Source organism: Taudactylus pleione, unplaced genomic scaffold (genome assembly GCF_031769625.1).
Source record: "Taudactylus pleione unplaced genomic scaffold, aTauple2 ptg000430l, whole genome shotgun sequence".
Lineage (NCBI taxonomy): Eukaryota > Metazoa > Chordata > Amphibia > Anura > Myobatrachidae > Taudactylus > Taudactylus pleione.
Window position 1 is genome coordinate 1499988 of NW_028284832.1, and position 15822 is coordinate 1515809.

At 49.9% G+C, this 15822-nt stretch overlaps 1 protein-coding gene across 1 annotated transcript in view; it reads left to right on the plus strand.

Moving 5' to 3' along the window:
- CPNE7 (copine 7) overlaps positions 1-15822 on the plus strand; it is a 139262-nt gene that overhangs the window by 90918 nt on the left and 32522 nt on the right. Inside the window, exon 12 of the mRNA XM_088447360.1 lies at positions 1687-1741. Coding sequence (XP_088303486.1) covers positions 1687-1741 — 55 coding nt within the window. The remainder of the gene's footprint in view (positions 1-1686; positions 1742-15822) is intronic.

The following is a 15822-nucleotide window of genomic DNA, read 5'->3' on the forward strand; positions in this document are numbered from 1 at the left end:
GTCATGGTGGCACAGTCAGGGACAGTTCTAATAGCTGATGCCAGGCAGCAGCGGCAAAATATTGCACGCCAGGTGCTATAGCATATTTATAATTGCAAGTATAACTTTTGTTCATATTCATGGCCCCCACTCTGTGTGTTCTGAATGCTGATAGTACAGAGTGAGAGGACAGAGGACAGTCAGCGATAGGGCTTCATTCGGAGATGTGCGCAAACCAGATGGTTTACGTGCATCACCGATGGTGAGGGATCTGCACACGTGCGCAGATCTCGTTCTGTGACATCCCTCGCAGTGCCCCTAGGCCACAGCCTAATTGTCGGTGAGCGGTTTACAAAATAAGGGTGTAGGCACGACAAGGCCAGGTTCACACAGATGATCCTATGCTTAGTGTTCAGATGCAGCAGTTGATCACAGAAGCCGGCAGGAGGAATCTATTTTTCCACAAGACACCTCCTGCAGTTTTAGCATATTATTGCACAGTAGCTGCGTCCAAAGGCGCAGAGGCTTTGTCTCCTGCGCCCATGGCTGAATCAGGCCTATAATGAATTACTAATATAGGGGTCTATTTACTAAGCAGTGTTAGGAGACAGAGTGAAAAGTGATAAGGTGCCAGCCAATCAGCTCCCAACTGTCATCTCACAGGCTGTGTTTGAAAAATGACAGTTGGGAGCTGATTGGCTGGCACCTTATCACTTTCTTATCACTTTTAACTCTGTCTCCTAACACTGCTTAGTAAATAGACCCCATAGTGTTATAGTGGCAAGCTGTCCTTCACTTCCTGAGACTATACCCAGATTTTAAATTTTTTTATGCTTGTATTTTTTGTAATGATTATTTTTCAACAATATGCAAATGCTCCGTACAATCCTTAATATTCTGCATGTTAAATTCAATTCTCAGCAACTGTCCATACAGTATATAGAGCTTGATAAAAGTAGGAGAAATAAAACACACGCAATCTGCCGATTGTTGCGAACTGCGCATGCATCGCAGTGCACGAAGTAGCCTTTGCGGTCGGGATTGCGATCGCAGTGACTACACAGACCCATCGCAGAGTGAGTGACAGGAAGTGCCATTTGTGGGTGGCAGCAGGGGGGAGGGGGGGCTGGACAAACGCAGGCGTGTCAGTGCGTTTGAACGCCGTTGCAGGGGCATGCATACATTAGCCACCGTGATGCCATACGCGGCCTGAGGACTCATAGTGTGCGCTGAAGTTAGCAATTTAAGAGTAAGGTCTGACCTTGTGCAAGAGTGCGTGAGGCTGCGATGGTACTCGATTGTAGCGATGTTTTTGCAGTCTTGATAAACGTTCCGGATGTGTGTAAGGTAAAGTGGGCGTCCTTCTGTAGTGCAGTGGCGGCATAGCGATCGCAGTGAATTTGCATACTATCGCAGTTGAACTGCATGCGTAATAGCTATTACATTCGCAGTGGCGTTCCGTAGTGAATCAGGCCCTAAGTTTATAATGGAGATTGCAGTGCAGTAAGATCCTTTTATATAGTACTGCGCACAACGCGTTTCTGTGTTCTAGTCCACCAGCAAAGTATCTCTCGAAATTCCCATTAAATGTTAGTAACTATGTAGAGTCAGAGAGGCGACATGAGGACGACTGAGTGAGTCTGTGCAGGAATACAGTACAGTAGTTTATGGCTGCACTAACTCTGATTGCTCTTTCTCTCTCTCTAGTGATAAGAGATTTTCTGCCCTGGGATTTGGTGCGCGCATTCCTCCAAAATACGAGGTAAGAGATGGGCTCACGTTTTAATGTGTCAGCGGGTTGTAAATAATTATGACACAAGAGATAATTAAAAAATTAGGAAAGCTGTTTGTGTTCATTGACCGAACAAGAGTATTCTAAATGTTTCATGTATGAGAGACAACTGTCATTGTGTGTAAATGAAATTTGCTGTAGTCTATAAATGTTTAAGACTTCTATTATGTGAATCAGTTTGTGGGTTCCTGCTTTTTATAGATTTGTACAACTTTTTCCATCCTGATCATTTTCAAAAGGATACACCCCCTTTTCCCATGACCACACCCCCTTTTTGGGCACGCACCGTAGGAGCAAATGCTAGTGCCCTTTTTACAGTCTGGCGCCCTGCCCGAGCAGACCTAGATTGATTACTGAGGTAAAAAAACAAATATGGTGATGAAAAACATTTCCACTTTAATTATCTACCAAATTTACTGGGTATGTAGTCGGGATGCTGACGGTCTAAATCCCGACCGTCGGCATCCCGACTGTCTAATCCCGGCAAGTGTCTAATGACAGGAATCGAAATCCCGACGCCTGTCATTAGACCTACGCCGGGAGCCCGACACCCGGCTTACAAATTGAAGGTAAGCCGGGCGCAGACAGCCTTGCAGGGAGGAGGGTTAGGTTAGGGGCTCCAGGGGGTGACTAAGGGTTAGGCACCCTCCTGGGAGGTTAGGGTTAGGCTAGGGGAAGGGGGAGTTAGGGTTAGGCACCCCCGGTAGGAGGTTAGGGTTAGGCACCCCCCGGGAGACTTAGGGTTAGGCTGCGGGGAAGGGGAGGGTTAGGTTTAGGCACTTAGAGGGGGGTTAGGGTTAGGCACTTGGGGGGGAGGTTAGAGTTAGGCACCCCTAAGGGAGGGTTATGGTTAGGGGGGAGAGGTTAGATTTGTAAATAGAAAAAATTCTTACCTGTCGGGATCTTCACTGCCGGGCTTCCGCTGTCGGGATTTGAACCGCCGGCCATGCGGTAAATCATACTGATTCCATTTACTGTACTCTTTCTGCTGGATATCACTAATCGTATCTCTCCTATCATCTTATCTGCTCTATTACCGTAACTCTTTCTTCTCTCTTGAAATCATAGTGTTAAAAAGTGCGCTCATTCCTCAGAGCTCCTTTGTGTGGTGTTACACTGAAAGCACATTTTCCAGACAAGATGGCTGCATCTGCGGTCTGCCCGGTGGTGTACTTGGCTCTGTGCCGGCTGAGCGCGTGAAGGCGCTTATATATGCCTGCACGTGAAAACCAATTTAATTTTAGTTTTTTTCAGGATGATGATATTATTTAAGTGTGATCCAAGGCTGAGGAGGACACATTTAGGGAATCATTCCCTGTGTAATCGGGGTTGCACCGCACTAGGATGAATCTTACAGGCACTGAAGAGTTAAACATATATACAGTAATTCCAGTATCATGCTTGCCAGTATGTTATTGCATTTTACCTAAGTGATCTCTTCAATGTAGCTCTTCGTGGTTCTCTCATTAGATGATGATGCCAACTGTTTAGCGTGCAGATTGTTTAGGTTACGGAGGAACCCTGGTCTAGCCCTGGGGGGGGGGTACAAAATTGAAGACTTTGGGCCTGATTCAGACCCACTCGCGAGCGGCTGTCCGCTCGCAAGTGGGTCGATGTTCTGCACTGAGCATGCGCACGACGGAGGGAGCTCCATCGTGCGCATGCTCCAGACGCGACGAGCGAAGGACTTTCCTTCGCTCGTTGTGTCTGATCAAAGGGGGCGTGCTGTCGATGTTGATTGACAGCACGCCCCCTTTGGTGGCGTTGACAGAACGCCCCCTGACGGGGGCGTTCCTAAGGGAACGCCTACCGTCAGAAGCCGGCCCACTGACATCACTAGTGATGTCAGTGGGAGTGATTTTGGCTCTGACAGAGCCAAAATCACTCCGGGCCTTGCGGTTGAAAACCTCAACCGCAGGCTCCGGCTCGCAGTTTTGATGGTCGCGATGGTCAAGACCATCGCGGCCATCAAACTGCACGCTCGTATAGGCTGTGGGTGGTGACCCACAGCTATACGAGCGTCCAGGAGGACGCTCCATAGTTATGGAGGACGGCCCTCATTCAGAGCGTGCGCTCTGCTCAGAGCGTACGGCTCTGAATGAGGGCCTTTATTTCCTACAGGACTTTCTCTGCCACTTGTTTTTCAAAATGAAGCATACTACATTTACCATTGGTCTATTGGCAATCTCCATGATTTGAGTGTATAAAGACTATGGCCTATAAAGATATTTTGTGGGGAGGGGGCTTATTTTGTTAGTGCTGGTTGAACGTACAGGTACATATGCAATATTTAGATTATTTTCAGATCACATTAGGTTATGTGCCCATGGATGGTATAACACAACGCAACGCACTACCCTCCTGCACATCCCCACTCACAGAAGTAGGAGCAAACCTGGATGGATCACAAGCCCAGTTTGTTGTCTCACATCCTCATTATAGTGCTTAATAGATCACTATTTTGAAGGACTGCAGGTGCTGTTATCCTACATGAATAATCCATAGGGAGTTTACAAGTAGCACCGCTTAGGGTGTACCCTCAGCCAAATCAATGCGTTACGTGATTTGTCTTGCATTACTTCAAGTCAATTGCCTCTTGTCAATTATTAAACTCTCACTGCTTCCTATTGCTCCTCTCTGCTTTTCTTCAGTTGCCTGTCTATGACCTATATCTCTCATCACTCCAATGCTCACCCCCTCCCCTGTCTTCTCTCTTAATGTATGTGAACAGATTTCATTAATGACCCTCAGTAATTAGTGACCAGGGAGGGTGCACGAGCTGCTTTGGTCCCTCTCACTCGTCTCTTAAGCACTCTCACCAAATTATCAAACTCTGAATAATGCACAAGGATGTCTCGTCTAATGAGTGTTTGATGGCAACAAGGCTCATCTCAATAGCTGATGCTGCAAATCAAATAGGAAATGTTTCTTTTGAAGAGGTGCTTTGAAGGTTCTTGTAATTTGCCTTGATGTGTATAGGATTGGTAAATAGAACGACATTCATTATAAAAAGCGAGAAAAGAGATAATACAATCAAAGGCAATGTACTTCACTTCTTAGATTTAGATCGCAGAGTTCTCAATCTTTTTTTTTGTTTTGCGAAGCAATGCACTGATGAGATCTAAAAAGACTGAAACAGCACTGTATAGATTGGCAGTATGGCTCTATAGATGTCAGAACTAGTGAGTGGTGGGCCCAGGGGGTAACAATAGGCTTGGCCCAAAAAAGGGGCGTGACCTCATGGGCAAGGGGAGGTGTCTTGTCACACATCCCTGTAATCAACACTCTGGGAGCATGCCCAGCCCTCCCGGAGATGCAGGCTGTCCCCCGCGCCGTGTAGATGCAGTGCACATGCGCTATGCAGAGCAGCGATGAGTGTTTCTCCCTACACCCCTCCCCCAGTGATACTATGCAGCCTACGGCTGGGACAGTCCACTAAAAGCAGGATTGTTCCATTCAAAGTGGAACAGTAGTGAGGTATGATGGTATACATTATACAGAAGGTATATGTTCTGTGCTGCCATGTACCCCCTGACTGTATAGTAGTGACTAAACAAAACTTACTCTACTCTACTCTTTAGTAAAGTCTTTATTTACCATAATCGCCGGACCCACGCCAGTGGCTGGCCCGGCCGTGGCTGCTGGCAGGCAGGGGGATGGTGATTCCTCCTCAGAACCGTAACTAGATTTTGCTGCCCCCCACCCTCATATTGTAAACAGGGACAGCGTGCGCCTCAGGTGCACGAACAAAAAAAGGGCATGTTCTAGTAGGGAAAGGACATGGCTACACTATAGTACCCCCTATGAGACACGGTAGTGCCCCTTATTTACACTACACCACATAGTAGTGTCCCTTATACAAGTTACGCTACACAGTAGTAATGTCCCTTACACAGTATGACCACATAGTAGTAATGCCCCTTACACAGTATGACCACACAGTAGTAATGCACCTTACACATTATGACCACACAGTAGTAATGTCCCTTACACAGTATGACCACACAGTAGTAATGTCCCTTACACATTATGACCACACAGTAGTAATGCACCTTACACATTATGACCACACAGTAGTAATGTCCCTTACACAGTATGACCACACAGTAGTAATGCCCCTTGCACAGTATGACCACAAAGTAGTAATGTCCCTTACACAGTATGACCACACAGTAGTAATGCACCTTACACAGTATGACCACACAGTAGTAATGCCCCTTGCACAGTATGACCACAAAGTAGTAATGTCCCTTACACAGTATGACCACACAGTAGTAATGTCCCTTACACAGTATGACCAGAGTGCAAATCCCCCCCGACCACCCTTACACATTATGCCCCTCCCCCAGGGTCTCTGTCCTAAATACAGCACACTTACCAAAGCTCCTCAGCACATTACTGAGGGAGCCAGGTTGAAGCCACAGTCTCTGTATCTGACAGATGCAGGGCAGGCAGCATGCAGCCCAACGCCGGAGGAAAGGCTCTTCGGCGCGGGGCACTGTGGAACTGGATTGGGAGAGACGTCATGACCAGTGGCGGATTTAGACCTCATGGGTCCCTAAGCGAGACACCAATTTGGTGCCCCCTTCCTCAAACAACTCATAACACTATATACCCTCCCCCACCCCATTGTAGCAAGAAGGGCCAGGCTCAGGCACAGTCAGTGATAGTATATGCACCCCCATTTGTAGCAAGCAGGGCCAGGCTGTCAGGGTATGCCCTCCTCCACCCTCAATTTGGAACAAGCAGGGACAGGCTCAGTTGCTGGAGGAGCCCGGCGGGGGCTCGGGTATTTATCACACTGATCGGTCCCCCCCTGAATTTGCACTGGGCTGAGGGACTCACAGCGCCCCCCTCCCCGGAGTGCAGCTTTGCAGCGCTGCAAAAAGTTGTTTTACTTTGTCCCTCCCCAAAGGATTGTGGCCACACCTCCCATAATTAGGCCACGCCCCTTCTCCATGACCGGGCCGGCTCTCTACCTCCTTGAGCAGGCTACACAGTCTCCTCCCAGTGGGCAAATTTACAAATGTATTTTACACAGATGAGGATATATTGCAAATATAAAAATGGCCTAATAATTGTGTGCATGTGTTCGGAATGAGATGAGGCCTCATAATATGCAAAAGCAGATATATCAGAGAAAGTAAAAATAACTTTACCTACAGTAGGTTGTAATACATTTTTAGATATATAAAATCTGATAGAGGTTCATATTTCTCTGGGCTAGTGTTTTATGTAGAGCTCTATGCAGAAGCGTAATAGAACGTCACTGGCCACGTACCGTAGCACAATTAAGGTGAGTGCCTGACAATCCTTCAATGTCCTCTGTCCATTCTCAAAAAGGTGCAAAACTGGCTTTGCTGAGCCCGTCCAACTCTGTGTCCCTGAGTGGTTGCACTCTGCATTGGCAATAGTTCTGTCCTTGGCTCTAGGGGCGGGATGTACTAAAGGTGAAAATGTGGTAAAACCCCCGAAAATGGCATGTTTTACCGCATTCCCCAAATGCACTAAATATTCCAGTGCTTCATCCCGATGGCGTTACCCAATAGAAGTCTATGGGCTTAATTTCGGGACGTTCCCCCTCGGGAAGGATCCGATCGGATCCCTCCCATCACCCCTGTGGCCCACAGCCTTCTGCGCATGCACAGAAGGACGCCAGAGAGACTTCTGGGTGTTAAACCTGGATGTCTCTCTGTCCGGAGCCATCGCAAAAGACAGCTCCTAACCGGAGAGCTGTCCTTTGCGATATTCTCGGTACATTTTGCGTTAATGAACCGCCGTATGTACCCGAAGACAGACGGGATGTACTGCTGATGCGATGCTTAGTACATTCCGCTCTAAGCTTCACACAACATTACCCAATCTATATTACTATCATGCATCATAGTAGAAGGAGTAAATGGTCTACTAAAGAATAAAATGACTCAAATCTGTGCAGAATCTGGAATCATTTGCTCTGACAACAGCACTACACAGAGAATGAGAATTTCTATGAGCAGGAAGACTGGGCGTGCAGAGAACATTAATGGAATGACCTCTCTGTGAGTACAATAATCTCTACCAGCACTTCTCTCCATTTACAACTGACTGGAGATCTTATCTTGGACTATTGTCCGGTACTAATAAAATTATCCAAATCTTTTCAATCACAGATCTGTGCGACCCCACCACACCACTCCTTTGATGACGGATCGGGTCAGCACATACATGCCTACCCTCCCGGTTTTCGCGGGAGGCTCCCGATTTTTCAGGTAACCCCCGGCACCCCCGGAAGGTAGGCATTTCTCCCGCATTCTGCCCACTTCCTAGTGAAGTGGGCAGAATGAGGAGAATACCCGCGGCGATCACGGGTCTCCGTGAAGGGGGCGGGGCTTAAGATGTCATTCTGCATGAATCACAGCATTTGGCCCCGCCCCCTATGTAAATTTGACCCAATCGTGGCAGTTTTGCCGCGAGGGGGCGGGGCTTAATGACGCGAATTGCTAGGCCCCGCTCCCAACGACCCCATGCTGCTTCTCTTACCCGGGCTTCTCCCGGGAAGAGATTTATAAAGGTAGGTAAGTATGGGTCAGCACACTGTCATCAGAGTGGCCGATTTTTGAGTTACACACACTTACCAACCAGCCGCTCACTGTGTCTGGGCTGACATCACAACTGGGCGGGCATTTAATTTTGCCTACTCAGTTGGTGGTCCCTTCAGCAAGCTACAGGCGGTCGGCGGATTGCCCGTAAACACAGCCAGATTCACCGATATATATCGGCATTGGCTGTGCTGCAGGGCCGACCTGATATGTCTGTGAACGTAGGTGTGTACCTAGCATTAGAGCCAGGAGATTGGGTCTACTTCAAAGTTCAGCAAGTCTTAAATACCGACATTATGAACATATTGATATTGATATTTAAACCATGTCCACATATTTCTTGTCAACCTTATATCCATGTCGACATTTTGACTGTCAGCATTCACAACCTGTGTAAATTACAAGGAAAGGCCATCCACGCCCCTGGCTCGCCCACCAAAGGGGGCGTGCTGTCAGTCACCATCGACAGCACGCCCCCTTTGGTGCGAGACCCCGAGCGACATATTTCTCGTCGCTCGCCGGGTCTCCCGCATGCGCACAACGGAGCTCCCTCCATCGTGCGCATGTGCAGTCTCACAACATCGACCCGCTAGCGAGCGAACTTTGCTCGCGAGCGGGTCTGAATGACCCCCAGAGAGTGTGCTTTATACCATTGCCCTGTGTACAGAGAGAGTGCTCTATATCATTGCCCTGTGTACAGAGAGTGTGCTTTATACCATTGCCCTGTGTACAGAGAGAGTGTGCTTTATATCATTGCCCTGTGTACAGAGAGTGTGCTCTATATCATTGCCCTGTGTACAGAGAGTGTGCTTTATACCATTGCCCTGTGTACAGAGAGAGTGCTCTATATCATTGCTCGGTGTACAGAGAGTGTGATTTATACCATTGCCCTGTGTACAGAGAGAGTGTGCTTTATACCATTGCTCTGTGTACAGAGAGTGTGCTTTATACCATTGCCCTGTGTACAGAGAGTGTGCTCTATATCATTGCTCTGTGTACAGAGTGTGTTTTATATGATTGCCCTGTGTACAGAGAGAGTGTGCTTTATACCATTGCCCTGTGTACAGAGAGTGTGCTTTATACCATTGCCCTGTGTACAGAGAGAGTGCTCTATATAATTGCCCTGTGTACAGAGAGTGTGCTTTATACCATTGCCCTGTGTACAGAGAGAGTGTGCTCTATATCATTGCCCTGTGTACAGAGAATGTGCTTTATATCATTGCCCTGTGTACAGAGAATGTGCTTTATATCATTGCCCTGTGTACAGAGAATGTGCTTTATATCATTGCCCTGTGTACAGAGAATGAGCTTTATATCATTGCCCTGTGTACAGAGAGTGTGCTCTATATCATTGCCCTGTGTACAGAGAGAATGTGCTTTATATCATTGCCCTGTGTACAGAGGGCCTGATTCAGAGCCGGACGCTATTTGCGCTCGCTCGTTCAGAAAAAAGGGGTGGCTATTCAAATGAACCGTTCGCTCTTTGCGGTCTGTTCACGCCTCTAGGTCTGAACGAGCGAACAAAACATGCGGTCGTTTTTTGGAAAAATACGCCCTCTGGCCGCTCGCATCCTACATCATGTCCGCTATTTATTAGATTAATCGAGTACATCGAACAGCGTATGAACTGCTCGCTATTCTTGTGGTTGGTTTTTCCTACCGCAATCTTGCGAGCAGTTCTGACTATAAAATAACCAAGTGACGTGGTCAATGACGCTGCTGTATTATCTATGCACACCCTTAAAACGCCCGTTTTGACCTTTAAGCACGCCTGCGTTCTGATCTCCACTCCCCGTTTTCAAGCACCTTCCCCTGTTACCTCCCACATACGCCTCCTCCTGTCACTCAAAATAGCAGGCATTCGCTATTTAGCGAACAAACGATTTTCGGCCGCACTGACCGGTTCACGCATGCGTATTACGATCCGTACGCATGCGCAGTTGTGCAAACATCACTCGGAACGAACGAGCGGCCGCTTACGAGCGGCTTTGAATCAGGCCCAGAGAGTGTGCTATATATCATTGCCCTGCGTACAGAGGGCCTGATTCAGACCTGGTCGCAAGCACTGAGAGCTTGCAACCGGGTCGATGGTGGCCCACAGCGCATGCGCACGACGGAGCCGGCTCCGTTGTGCACATGCGCTGTGGGCCGCCATCGACCTGGCTGCGAGCGCTCAGCGCTTGCGACCGGGTCTGAATCAGGCCCAGAGTGTGCTATATATCATTCCCTGCGTACAGAGAATGTGCTTTACATCATTGCCCTGCGTACAGAGAATGTGCTTTATATCATTGCCCTGCGTACAGGGAATGTGCTTTATATCATTGCCCTGCGTACAGGGAATGTGCTTTATATCATTGCCCTGCATACAGAGGGCCTGATTCAGACCTGGTCGCAAGCACTGAGCGCTCGCAACCGGGTCGATGGTGGCCCACAGCGAATGCGCACGACGGAGCCGGCTCCGTCGTGCGCATGCGCGAGACCCGGCTAGCGATGGGCACTCCATCGCTCTGGGTCTCACACTAAAGGGGGCGAGCTGTCGATGTTGAGTGACAGCTCGCCCCCTTTGGTGGGCAGGCCGGGGGAGTGGCTGCCCAAACGGAGGCATTCCCATGAGAACGCCTGCCGTTTGAGGGCGGCACCACTGACATCACAAGTGATGTCAGTGGAGAGCTTCCGGCTCTGTTAGAGCTGAAAGCTCTCTGGGGCTTGCGATGAGCGAGTAGTCACCCACAGCTATACGAGCGGCCAAGAGGCCACTCCAAAAAAAAAAAGCCCGGCCCTGATTCAGGGCGAGCGCTCTGTCAGGACGAGCGGCTCTGAATCAGGCCCAGAGAGTGTTTTATATCATTGCCCTGCGTACAGAGGGCCTGATTCAGACCCACCTGCGAGACCCGGATAGCGACGGCCAAGCCGTCGCTCCGGGTCTCGCTACAAAGGGGGCGTGCTGTCGATGGTGAGCACGCCTTTGGTGGGCGCGCCGGGGCGTGGCTGCCCAGACGGAGGCGTTCCCGTGGGAACGCCTACTGTCTGGGGCCGGCCCCACTGACATCACAAGTGATGTCAGTGGGAGTGCTCTCGGCTATGATAGAGCCGAAAGCACTCCAGGGCTTGCGGCAACGAGACCCTACCACAAGGATCTCGTCACAAGCATCGTGACCATCGTGACCATCATCCTGGCCGCTCGCATTAGCTGTGGGTGGTCACCCACAGCTATGCGACCGGCCAGGCGGCCGCTCTTAAAAAAGATAGGGACGGCCCTGATTCAGAGCGTGCGCTCTGTCAGAGCTTCCGGCTCTGAATCAGGGCCAGAGAGTGTGCTTTATATAATTTCCCTGTGTACAGAGAGTGCTTTATATCATTGCCCTGTGGGCCTGATTCAGACCCGCTCGCGAACGCTGAGCGCTCGCAAGCGGGCCGCTGTTGGCCCAGTGCGCATGCGCACGACGGACCCGGCTCCGTCGTGCGCATGCGCGAGACCCGGATAGCGACGCCCTGCCGGGGACGTTGCTGCCCAGACGGAGGCGTTCCTATGGGAACGCCTACCGTCTGGGGCCGGCCCCACTGACATCACAAGTGATGTCAGTGGGAGTGCGTTCAGCTCTGATAGAGCCGAAAGCACTCCAGGGCTTGTGGCAACGAGACCCTACTACAAGGGTCTCGTCGCAAGCCCGATGGTCTTGTGATGTCAGTGGGGCCGGCCCCAGACGGTAGGCGTTCCCATGGGAACGCCTCCGTCTGGCCAGCCACGCCCACCAAAGGGGGCGTGCTGTCACTCACAATCGGCAGCACGCCCCCTTTGTAGCGAGACCCATAGCGACGGCTTGACCGTCGCTATCCGGGTCTCGCGCTGAGTGCTCGCAAGCGGGTCGATGTTGCCCAAGTGCGCATGCGCACGACGGACCCGGGTCCGTCGTGCGCATGCGTGAGACCCGAATAACGACGGTCAAGCCGTCGTTATGGGTTTTGCACCAAAGGGGCATGCTGTCGATGGTGATTGACAGCACGACCCCTTTGGTGGGCGTGCCGGGGGCGTGGCTGCCCAGAGGAGGCGTTCCCATGGGAACGCCTACCGTCTGGGGCTGGCCCCACTGACATCACTAGTGATGTCAGTGGGAGTGCTTTTGGCTCTGATAGAGCCAAAAGCACTCCAGGGCTTGCGGCAGACGAAACCCTACCACAAGGGTCTAGTCGCAAGCCCGATTATCGCGATGGTCTTGACCATCATGACCATCTTTTTGGCCGCTCTAAAATTCAGGGGGACGCTCTAAAATTCAGGGGGACGTCCCTGATTCAGAGCGAGCGCTCTGTCAGAGCGTCCGGCTCTGAATCAGGGCCAGAGAGTGTGCTTTATATAATTTCCCTGTGTACAGAGAGTGCTTATATCATAGCCCTGTGTACAGAGGCCTTGATTCAGAGCCGGACGCTCTGACAGAGCGCTCGCTCTGAATCAGGGCCGGTCTTTGGTTTTTTTCAGAACGGCCTCCTGGCCGCTCGCATAGCTGTGTCAAGACCATCGCGACCATCGGGCTTGCGACGAGACCCTTGTGGTAGGGTCTCATTGCTGCACGCCCCAGAGAGCTTTGTGATGTCAGTGGGGCCGCCCCCAGACGGTAGGCGTTCTCATGGGAACGCCTCCGTCTGGGCAGTCACCCCCCCGGCCCGCCAGCCAAAGGGGGCGTGCTGTCACTCAACATCGACAGGGTGGGCGGGCCGGGGGAGTGGCTGCCCAGACGGAGGCGTTCCCATGAGAACGCCTACTGTTTGTTGGCGGCCCCACTGACATCACAAGTGATGTCAGTGGGAGAGCTTTCGGCTCTGTTTGAGCCGAAAGCTCTCTGGGGCTTGCGGCCACGAGACCCTACCAAAAGGGTCTAGTCGCAAGCCCGATGGTCGCGATGGTCTTGACCATCGCGACCATCATCCTGGCCGCTCGCATTAGCTGTGGGTGGCTCCATAGCAAAAAAAAAGACGCCCTGATTCAGAGCGAGCGCTCTGTCAGAGCGTCCGGCTCTGAATCAGGGCCAGAGAGTGTGCTTTATATCATTGCCCTGTGTACAGAGAGTGTGCTTTATATCATTGCCCTGTGTACAGAGAGTGTGATTTATATCATTGCCCTGTGTACAGTGGGCCTGATTCAGACGCGCTCGTAAGCGGATCGATGTTGGCCAAGTGCGCTTGCGCACGAGGGAGCCGGCTGGAACAGCACCTTGCGGCTAGTAGCGCTGCTTAAGTGAAGCTCTCGGCACTGACTGTATGCATTATAATCAGCCATTTGGAAGGACTTTCAGAGTTCCTCAATGGTTTAGATCCCTGACAGAGCAGAAGGGCTTGGTAATGAAGCGATAGAACTCTGCCCAGTTTGCCACAGTAGTTAGTATGCTGCTCGAGCCTTCTTTTGGATAAAAAAGTGTCACACATCAAATTAATCAGAACAGTGTCCTGGTGCATCCTAGTCACACTGCATTTCCACTTAGACACATTTGGGGCGATTCAATTCAACGCGAATTGAATAGCGCCGGGAGCGAGCTTTCGGAGCTATTCAATTCACTGCGCTGTGTGACCAAAGTGCCGGGCACACGGCTGTTAGCGCCGCGCTATGCAGAAAAACAGCCGCACACCCGGCACTTTGGTCGGATTTCTCTTCGCATCCCCAGGGGGGTGCGAGAAGAAATCCTTAGCACGCCCAAACAGCGCAGTGTATTGAATAGCTTTGGGAGTCCCTCCCGTCGCTATCCAATAGCGCATTGAATTGAATTCCCCCCATTGTCGTCAAAAAACCCTGCAAAAAGAAAAAGCTTGGTGCTAGCAGAGTCTCACAGGACCAGGTGCACAATAGGGGTTGTTTGGTGCAACGGAAGCAAAGATGAGTAAGGACACGTCTGTAATTGTCCTGCAGTGTCTGGTTCTGTTTAATGGCTGGGCATACCGTGATATAAGATGAGAGGCTTACCTCAGCTGGCAGCTTTTTGGGTGCAGAATCAGTGCGGTAACCAGGCTCTCATTAAAGACAGTTGGGGAGAGGGAGTCTCTGGTTTAAGTATTAGTTCCATGTGGTCAGAACTATATTTAATCATTTGAACATTTATATTTTTGGGGGGGGGTTTTATTGTCACTTAGGGGCATATTTATCACAATCTGCATTTTCATTCAAATTTACTCTTCTGCTGTGGTCAGGAGACAGACTCCGATAATAACCCGTCCTGGCGAAGAACTCGAAGCTCCGTCGTTGTTGCTGCAGTCGTGTTAAAGAGCCCTTCTAGTCGCGCCTAGTCTCGTGTGAGTGTCATTTTGTGCGTCATTTTCGCTACAAATGCATCTAGTTCGCAATGCGTTGCAAAGAAGACACACAAGCAAACTTTGCTGATTACAATGATATGCGACATGTGTATGTTCTGTGTGCGACTGCATCTGTATAGGATAGGAAATGCTGCGGTACAGTGTCTCCGGCTGTTTTTCACACCACGTTCTGCTGTGATGATTTTACAGACTCGGCCGCACTCACACAGGCTATAGATATATGATGTATGCAAGCAGGCTATAGATATGATCTATGCACAAAGGCTATAGATATGAAGTATGCACGCAGGCTATAGATATGATGTATGCACGCAGGCTATAGATATGAAGTATGCACGCAGGCTATAGATATGAAGTATGCACGCAGGCTATAGATATGATGTATGCACCTAGACTATAGATATGAAGTATGCACGCAGGCTATAGATATGATGTATGCACGCAGGCTATAAATATGAAGTATGCACGCAGGCTATAGATATGAAGTATGCACGCAGGCTATAGATATGATGTATGCACGCAGGCTATAGATATGAAGTATGCACGCTGGCTATAGATATGATGTATGCACGCAGACTATAGATATGAAGTATGCATGCAGGTTATAGATATGATGTATGCACGCAGGCTATAGATATGATGTATGCATGCAGGCTATAGATATGATATATGTACGCAGGCTATAGATATGAAGTATGCATGCAGGCTATAGATATGATGTATGCACGCAGGCTATAGATATGAAGTATGCACGCAGGCTATAGATATGAAGTATGCATGCAGGCTATAGATATGATGTATGCATGCAGGCTATAGATATGAAGTATGCATGCAGGCTATAGATATGATGTATGGATACAGACAGCTTTGCAATTGCGATCCTTGCAGATAAGGTAATGCAGCAGGGGGCATCACGCGGATTGTCAATCACTGACAGTCTGCTACCAGTTTACGAGCGGGCTCGCAGACCCGCTCTGCACATGCGCAGGATGGGTCTGGCGTCTGTGCAGATTCCCGAACATCGGGCATCAGCTGAATTAGGTCCTGAGTATAGACGAGGATGAACATACCTGTATCACCCTGCTTCCTGGTTCGGGTCCGCAGGGCACAGTGGGTATGCGCGCCTGTCAAATTCACATTCCAGAGCTGGATAAATCCGGCAGAAACCTAAGG